Raw genomic sequence first — 10411 nt, 5'->3', positions numbered from 1 at the left:
TAGGAGCACTAGTGGAGCTGGAGCAACAGCCCGGATGTCCACCGGACTGCCCTCGGCTCCACCATGGGTCTGTGCCCCACTGTACCTGCCTGTTGTGCACTTGGTGTCAACTGGCTGCTTTGTTGGGTTGTCCTGTACCGTCTTTGCACCTCTGGATCCCAGCCTCCTGCCGTATCTGATACCCAACTCGTTTGAAGCCATAAAAAAGAGAGGTGTTTGTGGAGTCGCCTAGACAGCTGCCTCACCCCCTGTTCATTCTTTCTTTTTATAGATCCAATCTCAGCTTATTCCCAAATGTTGTGAGTGTGGGAACTGGGACTCAGTGGGTTAAAGGGCTTACCTTCTGAGGTCAGTCACAAGCAGTGCTTCCCAAGTGGAGTGAACATTCATGCATTCATCTTTCCTTCTTTCTCTACCTCCTTCCTTATACACATCACTCCATTTTGTTAACAAAGGGGAACCTTCTGTCTGCCAGACACAGCTCCCTCCCCTCCCGGGAAGGCATAATTGATAGATGGTAGGAGAGAGGTGTGCTCAGACAGAATACCTAACCCAGCTGATTCTGGGAGAAGGAATCAGGAAAGGGTTCCCAGAGAAGGTGATGACCACACTAAGGCTTAAAGGATGGCTGAGAGTTAACCAGGCAGAAGGAGACATGAGAGCAGGGTGTACGAAAAGGAAGGTCAGGGAGCTCACCGTGCACAGAGAAGGACAAGTTGGTCTAGACTTCTGGCGGCTGGTGAGGAGGAGGCAAAGGCCATGCAATCATGAGGGGGCCCTATATGGACCATCTGCTACCTGCCAGGCAGCAGACTGTGTGCTAGCTCAACAGGCTTCAGAGTGGGATGCTATTAATATCCACAGTTACAGATGAGGAAACTGAGGTGCAGAGAGGCTACATAACTTGTCGAAGACCACACAGGTAATGAGTCCCAGAGAAACCCACTGCCATTCAATCAATTTTGAGTCATAGTGACGCTATAGGATGGGGTAGAACTGCCCCTATGGGTTTCCGAGAGCAGAAATCTCTACTGGAATAGAAAGCCTCATCTTTCTCCTTCAAAACAGCTTGTGGTTTTGAACTGCTGACCTTCAGATTATCAGCTCAGTGTATAACCCACTCCTCCACCAGGACTCTTGCGTGTCAGAGAAAGTGCTAAGAAGGACTTGGGAAATTGTATGCTTTTCGGATTATATGCCAGTGAAACTGCTGAGATTTTGAAAAAGAAGAACGATGTGGGATGGGTCTCAGGCAGTGGCTTCAGGCAGCCTGGTAGCATGTTCTCTAACCCTACTGCTTAAACGGAGCAGGGCCTCCTGCTGCTGCCCTCATTGATGCCCGCCCCTGCTGATTGCTCTGTGTCCTCCCACAGGTGGAAGGACAGTCCAGAGCCCAGGCCATTGCACAGGAACTGCTGTCTTCAGAGAAAGCGTGAGTCCCCAAGCAGCTGCCTATGGCCTTGAGCTTGTAAACAAAACATCACCTCCCCCAGGCTCATCCAGGATGGGAATATATGCACACTCAACCCTCTCTCCCTCTGCAGATACGTGGAGATGCTCCAGCACTTACATCTGGTGAGTTAATCATTTTAATTGTCCAAAACTAATTGCCCTTTTACAAGGCTATGATAAAAGAGACAGAAAGCAGTGAGGAGACAGAGGTGAAATCCATTGGCAGCAGACAAGTGTTCACCGAAGCTTTTTAGGGAAGTCTGTCTCCTGATTAATGTGCTTTGGTGAGGGGGGAGGGAGTGGGGTGGGAGGTGTTGAGGTTTCTGGAAGGATGCTTGCGTTTCCTCAGCCCTGTTTTGAGGAGGGTGGAAGGAAAGCCCAGGTTTTCCTAGGCAGCTCCAGGCTATGTGTACATTAGATTACAGGTGAATGTGTACGTGTGTGTGTCAGTTGTGTGGAGAAGGTGGTAAGATCAACTAGGGTATGCAAGAAGATGTAACCAGTCACCCCAGAACGGAGGGAATAAAACTTGAGTCTCCAGCGTCTTCAGAGCATCTGAGACTAGACTTTGGGGGAGGGGGAGAGGATAAATAAACAGACTGACTCTTACAGGCCCTGCTCCCTGTTCCATCGGAAGAGCCTCACCTGAAGTGTTTCCCTTTGCAGTCAGTGCCATTCAGTTCAACAAACAGGAGCTGGGCATGGACAGAGCGTGCGAGTCAGCTTTCCCGCAGGGCCACTCCAGGGAAAGGGACAGATTGGTAGACAAGTGACTACGGGGCGTGTAGGTGCAGAGTGCTCGGCCATGTCGGGAAACTGGGTCAGCTTCCCTGGGAAAGTGTGAGCTCCACCTGGAGACTGATGAAGAAAGGGGGCTTTCAGGCAAAGGGGAGAGCAAATCTAGGACATTCTAGACATCTTAAAGGCCTCATGGAGGCAGTGGTTGTTCAGTTGGAGCATTCTTGCTGTCCATGCGGGAGACCCGAGCTTGATTCCAGGTCAGTGGACCTCCCATGCAGCCACCCATGGTCCTTGGAAGCCTGCGTGTTGCTTTGGTGCTGAATAGGTTTGGGGGAAGCTTTTAGACGAAGACAACGGAGGAAATACAGACACCTCCTTTTGAAAGTCAGCCATGGGAAACCGGATGGATCCCAACGATCAGATTTGTTGATCACGGGCATAGCGTGGGACTGGGCAGTTTGATTGTCCATGGTGTTGCTTGGAGTTGAGGGTCAACTAGATGGCAGCTAACAACAACAACCTCAGCATGGAGTGTCACATTGTGACTGAGCCAGCACGAGACCCACCCCACGCTCACCCCCCACGGTCAAAGTTCTTTGGGCCGTCATCTCTGGGAGTACCATAGTCCTCACCACTTCTCCAGGCCAGGACCCATGTCAGTCATTCCATGCTGACGCCAGTCTCACTTGAACCGAGAGCCCCAGGCCCTAGGGAGAGGGCAGCGCACTCTCCCGGCCCTTCATTTTTTCTTCACTACACACATCATTAAACTCAGAAGCCCTTGGGTATGGAGAACCACCACCACCCATCCCCCCCACCTGAGACCTAAAAAAACCATCTAGCAAGAACGGGAAGGCACTTTCCTCTCTCTCCTCTCTCGCTTGCCCCTGAGCTGGCGCGTGTCAGAGGGGCTGGGCCTTCTTGTGCGATGACTTTGTTCAGAGGATTTTTACTGGTAAACTTCCATCTGTGTTTGCACTGCCTCCTGCCAGTTGGAAAGCTGCTGGAGCCACCGGTAATCCATAATCATTTCCCAACGACGGGGAATAAAGAAAGAGCCCATAAAAATCACAGCTTACAAGCTAGTTTCGGGAAATTATGGTCTGGAGCTTTATTTATGACATCAGCATTGATGGGGATGGAAATGGCAGCAATTCCCTCAATATGACCCCGGATCCTAGCTTGGGACACTCCTCTTAAAGGAGCCCCATAGCTCCTTTCAACCACTTTCCAACCTTGGATCCATTCCTGGTTGCTAACATGGTAAGCCCTCCCTCTCTCCCCCCAAATCACCCCTTAGAGATTTGATACTATTGAAATCCTCAAGCTGCCCATGATGAGGAGGGGCCAACTTTGCTTGCTTAACCTCCTCAGCTGGAGTGGTCCTTGCCTCCCTTATGCGGTGGCTAGGGGAGGGGGGAATCTGAATAGATTCAGAAAGGCAGGTCTGGTGAGTTGAATGAGTTTGAACAATGCTGGGGAGCAGAAGGTACGTCAAACCAAGCTCCCCGACAGTCTCATCTACTGGAGAAGTCAATGTAGAGCCAGGGAGCATTCTGTACTCCTTAAGCATAGTGAATGTGTCTGCCTCTACCTGTTGTGCTTTTTGTCCATAGACGACATGAAGAAATAATTTTCAGTTGTATAAGGAGGACCTTGTTTCTGTTCTAAATCTTTTCTGGGCTGTTCAGGGCACAGCAAGCATGCTGATGTTTGGAAAATTCAGAGGGAAACCAAATGTAGTTCCTCAGGAAGAGATGTGCTTCTTTCTAAGCCAGCGTTGTCCAGGAACTGAGTTCTCAGTATCTGGAGGTATGAGCTCTGGAGCTGGTGAGCAGAGACGCTCACCAGGCATGTGACTTTGTTGTTTCAGAGTCCAGGAAAACATTATGTGTGACCTTCAAAGGTCCCTTCCTCAATTCCTTGGTTCCCCCACTCTGAGAACTTGGTGGAATTCAGACATTTAGCCCTAAAACCTGTATCCAAATGAAAATTTACTCAGAATACTAATGTGAAGAATGGATGAAAGTGGAAGTGCTTTGGTTCTAAGTGAGTTGGAAGCCAGAGTTTGGGTTCTGAGCACCCCGCCCCCACTCACACCCACCTCTATTAAACCTGGGTCTCCACAGAACACAATATGGTCATTTATTTCTAGACTAGACCTATCAAAAAACCCACTGTTGTCAAGTCAATTTTTATTCAAAGTGACTGTACTGGACAGAGTAGAACTGCCCGTCCTCTCCCCCCCAAGGCTATCGCTCTTTCCAGAGCAGACTGCTGTATCTTGCGCCCAGCATGGCTGGTGAGTTGTAACCGCTGTTTTGAGCAACCACAGCTATCTAGTCCCAAACATCCACTCCCCACTTCTCCCTCCCCTCAGTCCCTGCCAAATAGCAATCTGCTTTCTGTGTCTATCAATTTATCTATTCTTGATATTTCATTTTAATGGAATCATATCATATATGACCTTTTGTGTCTGGCTTATTTTGCTCAGCGTAATGTTCTCATGGTCCAGCTACTTTTAGATGTATCTGAACTTCATCATCTTGTATGGGTGAATGATGTGGTCCTTTGTATGCTTTCTGTGTTGTGACTGTTGTAGATAGTGCTGTCACGGGCATCCACCTGTCCTTCGCTTGGGTATCCACCTAGGAGTGGAGTTGCTGGGTCATGTGGTAGTTCCATATGTCACTTTTTGAGGAACTGCCAAGCCTTTATCTACTCTTTTTTACTGTTTTCTGTTTTAATCTTTTCATTACTGTGATGGAAGAGTGCATTCCTTGCATACTAGACTCTGACCACATCACGCATTTCCTCTCATTCTGGGCGCTGTCTTATTGTTTAGTACTATTTTAGTGCGTTTGTGTGGAATGTTCACCCAGCAGATCAGGTTCCCATCCAACAATCTCTACACTCCTCGGTGCCATCAGGTGCGTGCTCCCCATGCTGCACACGCTCCTTCACTTGGCTCTGGCTGTCTAGTTTCCACCATCGCGTCGCTCTAGACTTTCATCTTTGTTGTAAAGTAATTGTTAACGGTTTGGCCTCATCTAGGTGATTTTTAAAAAGGAACACCGTACTTACAGGGGATACTCTTTTGGGGAGCATTTTGGTAATTAAGCTAAAAGGTGACCTCAGGGATTAGTTCAGATCAAATCTTCACCAGGAACCCAAGGCTTTTGTCTCAGGGAGTCTCTCACCTCCACCAGTCCAGTGAAGTCTGCACTGTTGAGAATTTGAGTCTGTTCCACGTCGTCTCCTGTTCTATCAGGCTCCTTCTTCTGTGGCCCTGACCATCTGGTGGGTGCTGAGAGCTGGCAGCGTCTGCTTCTGCTGGTTCCAGGGGATAGGAGGCCATGGTTCATGTGGACTGTTAGTCCTGTAGAATAGGGCTTTTTCCCCATGATCCTTTGGTTTCCTTCCTTCTCATTTATTCCAGACAAGCAGAAACCAATCGTTTTTCTTAGATCACTGCTCACAAGTTTTTAGAATCTCACACACTCACCACTCACCAGAATATGATGTAGACCCACAATTTAGGAACTATATTTTGTCAGTTGGTCAAAATGTCTGTGGGTTGTGTTGTCAGTCTCTTGATAATTGCCACAAGGCAGAAAGCAAACATGCCTCCACGCTCCATCGGTCTTTACCCTATTCTGATACCAACCATTCCTCCCACATCACTCTACTTCAGTGGTTCTTGACCTTCCTCATGCCACGACCCTTGAATACAGTTCATGTGCTGGTGACCCCAACCATAACATTATTTTCGTTGCTATGTCATAACTGTAATTTTGCCACTTTTATGAATCATCATGTAAATATCTAATATGCAGGATGTATTTTCATTGTTACAAATTGAACACGATAAGTCACAAAAATATGTCATGATAAATTGTGAAATATTTATTTCTAATGACAAATAAATGAAATTTTGTCTTGAAGCATGGTGTAGCATGGGTAACAGTCTTCACGCCGGGTGCTCGTATGTGGGCGGATCTGCATGTGGGCGGATCTGCCTGGAGACGGATAGAGGAGCGGTGTCTCAGTTCCTAAGACCATTGGAAATATGTTTTCCGATAGTCTTAGGCGACCCCTGTGAAAGGGTTGTTCAACCTCTAAAGGGGTCACAACCCACAGGTTGAGAACCGCTGGCCTAGCGCATTCAGTCAGCATTGACTGCTATTATGTGAGCACCTCCCCTGGGCTGGGCACTGGAGGGAAGCAGACACAACACCTAATCCTAAAGCTTGTCAGAGAAAAGGCAGTCTGTACCAATCTTGCCAAGATGTCGCTGCATTCTCATTTTACAGAAAATGAGTTGAGGCCCACAGAGATAAAGTGACTCCTGCCAAGCCACACATAGGCCGCTGTGCAGGCAGACAGGGACTTGTGGGTGTGGCAAGTGAGCGAGGGAGTTCCGTGCCCCAGGAGTTTGACCTTCCTCTTGTAGGCTTTGGAAAGCTGCCAGTCGGTTCTCCTCCCCCTTGTCTCTGTTCGGTCCTTTTGTCCCTCCCCTTGGCCACCATTGGGTCCTGGGTTCCATCCCTCTCACCCAGATGTCTTGAGACAGCCTCCCCTGGTCTCACTCCCAGCTGAACATTCTAAGAAAGATAGCTGGTTGTGCTATTCCCCTGCCCAGCACTCTCTAGTGATTGAGTCACCGGGGATAAAACAGAAACCATCCCCAGTTCACTGCCAAGGAGTTGAGTCCAACTCATAGCAGCCCTATAAGACAGACTAGAACTGCTCCCAGGGGTTCCGAAGCTGTCACTCTCTACAGGAACAGAAAGCTTCATCTTTCTCCCACACAGAGGCTGGTGGTTTCGAACTGTTGACCATGCAGTTAGCGGCCTAATGCATAACCATTATGCCCCCCGTCCCTTAGAATAGCCTGCAGGTTTCTGTATGGCGTGTCCCCTGCCTGGCCCTCCAGCATTAGCATGGGACAGTCCAGTCTATGTAAGCACACATGGATGCTTACACACATTCACATATACACTGCCCTCAAAGCGCACTCAGCTTCTCAGTTTCTCATCCACCACTGGGCCTTGGCACATGCTGTTCCCCCATCTGGAACACTCTCCCTTGGCTCAGTTTAGATCTTGCTTCCCTGACAGAGCCAAGGGAGTGCTTCCTCCACGGGCTTACCACGGCCCCATACTTCCCCGACCACAATATTTATAGCGCTGAGCGGAAGTCATCTTTGTAGTCCTCTTTTTCCCTTGGATTTTAAGCTCTTAGAAAGGCAAAACCGGGTCTTTCCTATCTTCCACCCCCTCTCAGGATTCAGCACAAAGCAGGCACTCAGAGAATGCTGTTGATGGAATAAAGGAGTGACTATGGGTGTCTTCTACCCGCCTTTGCCCGCGATGAGGTGGGTGCCAGGGCCCCCAGGTGTGATGCTGGGGCAGAGTTGTTGAGACAGTAAGGACCTTCCAGGAAGTCACGGTATGGCTGGCACTCAGCATGTCCTGCCGATGTAGGCAGTTTGAAAGTGGATGTTTGTGGCAATTTCAATTACGCTCTGGCAGTTTAAATGAATTGTGTTAATGATGGCCATCCCGCCCAGGGGACTGAGTCCATTCAGTGAAAACTAATTACAGACCAGAAGCCAGCTTCAGAACAATTAATATTTAAGGCCCATGGAGTGTGGCGTGAATGCCGCATTGATCTTGTCTTTGCTTGTCCTTCCTTTTCTCCCGCTTTCTCCTCACTGGGGCGCCTTTGGCGTCAGGGTGACCCTGGTCTGGGCTCCCTCCTGACTTCCTCTCCTTGTCTGTTAAATAAGGGTCATGCAGTCAGCCAGCCAGCCAACAATATAAAGCACCTGTTCTGGATCATACACGATGCTCAATTTAGAAACATATTAGCCGCTCCCAAGTCAGCTCTGCGCCCGATGCCCCGTGTACCACAGAGTGAAGCATCGCCAGGCCCCGTGTCATCTTCACGGCAGTCAGTACGCTCAAACCCATTGCTGTGTCCATGGCATACAATGAGTGCCTTCCAGACTTAGGGCTCATCTTGAGATCTAGATGGTTTTGATGGGTGGAAGAAAATCACCAGGCCTTTCTCTCTGGAAACAAAAAGTACATGGCCCTGCTTCAAAGAAGTCGGAGTTCACATCACATTACAGCCATCACGTGGATGGCACTCTGCAGCTCACAAAGCCATTTTCTTTCTTTCTTTTAGGGAAAGAGAAAAGCTTTGTGTAGACAGACTGAGAGTAGCCATTGCACGCTGCTTCTGAACCTCAGCCAAGAGTTGGTTCTGGTTAAAGGCAGCCTGTTCTTTCCCTCTTAGAGCTCTTCCTCCCTTTCATCCTCTGATCTCAAGGCTGGGGCCAAGCAGAAGCTTCCTTCCGCATGGCTAGGGCTCCAGGTAGATGCTACACCTACTAGCCTTGAGCACCTGGCAGTGAACAGAACTTCCTGAGGCTGGAGACTTTTCACCAGTAGCAGATACTGAGGTGCTTCTAAGACCCCTAGATGTAGCTTCAGCAAGACCACCTGCCTTCACTGGGACGTGTTTGGACCCATCAGGATGGGCAGTGAGACCCTGGAACTTCATCTGAGGCTGATTTGGGGAGCAGCATTGGTGGGGGGGGGGCTTGTTGGAGGCACAGAGCCTGTATTTCCCACATCCCAACCACCAACCAGTAAGCTCTTTCATGGTGCACATCTTACCAAACACCTCGCCTCCCCAGAAGAGTACAAAGCTTTTGGTTCGCAGCGGGTATTGTGCAAACTTTTCCTCCCCAGAAACGACAGCGGCCACCATCAGGGTGCAGGGCCCGTGTCCTCAGAGTCCACAAAGCCATTTTTATCATTGCCACGAGCCTCACAGCGACCTCATGCTCCAGTTGATGGTGCTATTTAAGCATGTCACAGAGGGGGAATCTGAAGCTCAGAGAAGTAACAACTTGTCCAGAGTCATCCGACAGTTGTGTAGAGCAGCCAGGCTCAAACCTCAGCCCAGTCTGAATGAAAGAAGGTATGGAAAGCCTCCCACCCAGCCACTCAAGTCAGAGGGGTCATGGTCCTCATCAGGAAACTGGGCATCTTCTTTTCGTGCCCAGTGATGCCAGGGATGACAAGACCTGCAGGGCCGGAGACAGGCCCTGAGCATGGAAACCCGCCAAGACAGAATCAAAGGCCACCCCAGGGCTGCATGGAAAACCTTTGCCCCAGGTTCACAATGACCCCGAGGATGTCAGAGCCAGCTGTGGGCCGCAATACTGAAGCAGACCTCATGGGCTCTGGTTTCTGGGTCTCAAGGTTTAGGGTCTATTCTCTTCTAGTTCATTACATAGTGCCTAGAGGCTTAAAAGCTGCCAAGTGGCCATCCAAGGTCAACACTGGGTCTCTATTCCCCTGGAGCACCAGAGGAAGAAGGAAAATCAGGAATAGGAGGCGGACATGAGCAACGGCCTCCTTTGCCAGGAGACCAGAAGAACTGGCTCGTTCCCTACTACCATGGCTGAACATTGTGATCAAAGATTACATGAAAGACATCTGATCAAAAAGGGAAACTGAAGAACAGAATGACCAATTCCATGGACTCTAGATTTTCTGGAGCCACAGAGGTGGGAGGAGCCGCCTGAACCGATTGCCCTGACATCCTCTTTAAACCTGAAGCCACAGATATCTCCAGTCATTTTCTTGGACGCAAACAATAGTTCAGCTTAACTAGTACAGAGTGTCTGAGCGTTTGTACTCTTTTAAGAACCACGTGGAACGGAATTGAGAAAAGAATGTGAAAGATTAAATAGGAGCGTAGGGGGCAGGGAGGTCATGTAATAGGAAGGAGCGAGCAGACAAGGAGACAGCTCAAAGAATGTGGTACAGATATTTGTGTGGATGCAGCTACATAGACAACATAGGAAGTGAGTCCTCCACCAGCCCGTAGATGTAGAAAGGCTCACAGCCCAGCGCCATCTTTCCCCTTCTCCTCCCCACCCCCGTCTCCTTGCAGGGTCTGATGCCATCCTGGTATATTTGGGTGGGAATATGGTGGCAGCGTTGGCTTTTGCAGTGGTGATGGCAGCACCAAGCTCTGCAGCAACAACCCTCAGCTTCTGAAGCCCTGCCTCTTCTCTGGGTGTCAGCAACAGCTCTGCCAAGACACCTTTGAATCCAGCACATTCCAGCCAAGCCACGCTCTGGGGCCAAGATGAGCTTTGTGAACAGTGAGATGTCAGCAGGAGAGTTACTTCCCC

The 10411-nt window shown here is 49.5% G+C and overlaps 1 protein-coding gene across 1 annotated transcript in view; it reads left to right on the top strand.

The window, feature by feature from the left end:
• FGD5 (FYVE, RhoGEF and PH domain containing 5) overlaps positions 1–10411 on the top strand; it is a 151419-nt gene that overhangs the window by 99795 nt on the left and 41213 nt on the right. Inside the window, exons 4-5 of the mRNA XM_045290132.1 lie at positions 1374–1432; positions 1545–1575. Of these exons, the coding sequence (XP_045146067.1) occupies positions 1374–1432; positions 1545–1575 (90 nt within the window). The remainder of the gene's footprint in view (positions 1–1373; positions 1433–1544; positions 1576–10411) is intronic.

This window comes from Echinops telfairi, unplaced genomic scaffold (assembly GCF_000313985.2).
Source record: "Echinops telfairi isolate 266 unplaced genomic scaffold, ASM31398v2 ScPeMD7_31;HRSCAF=116, whole genome shotgun sequence".
Classification (NCBI taxonomy): domain Eukaryota; kingdom Metazoa; phylum Chordata; class Mammalia; order Afrosoricida; family Tenrecidae; genus Echinops; species Echinops telfairi.
This window is presented reverse-complemented; position numbering and strand designations above follow the sequence as displayed.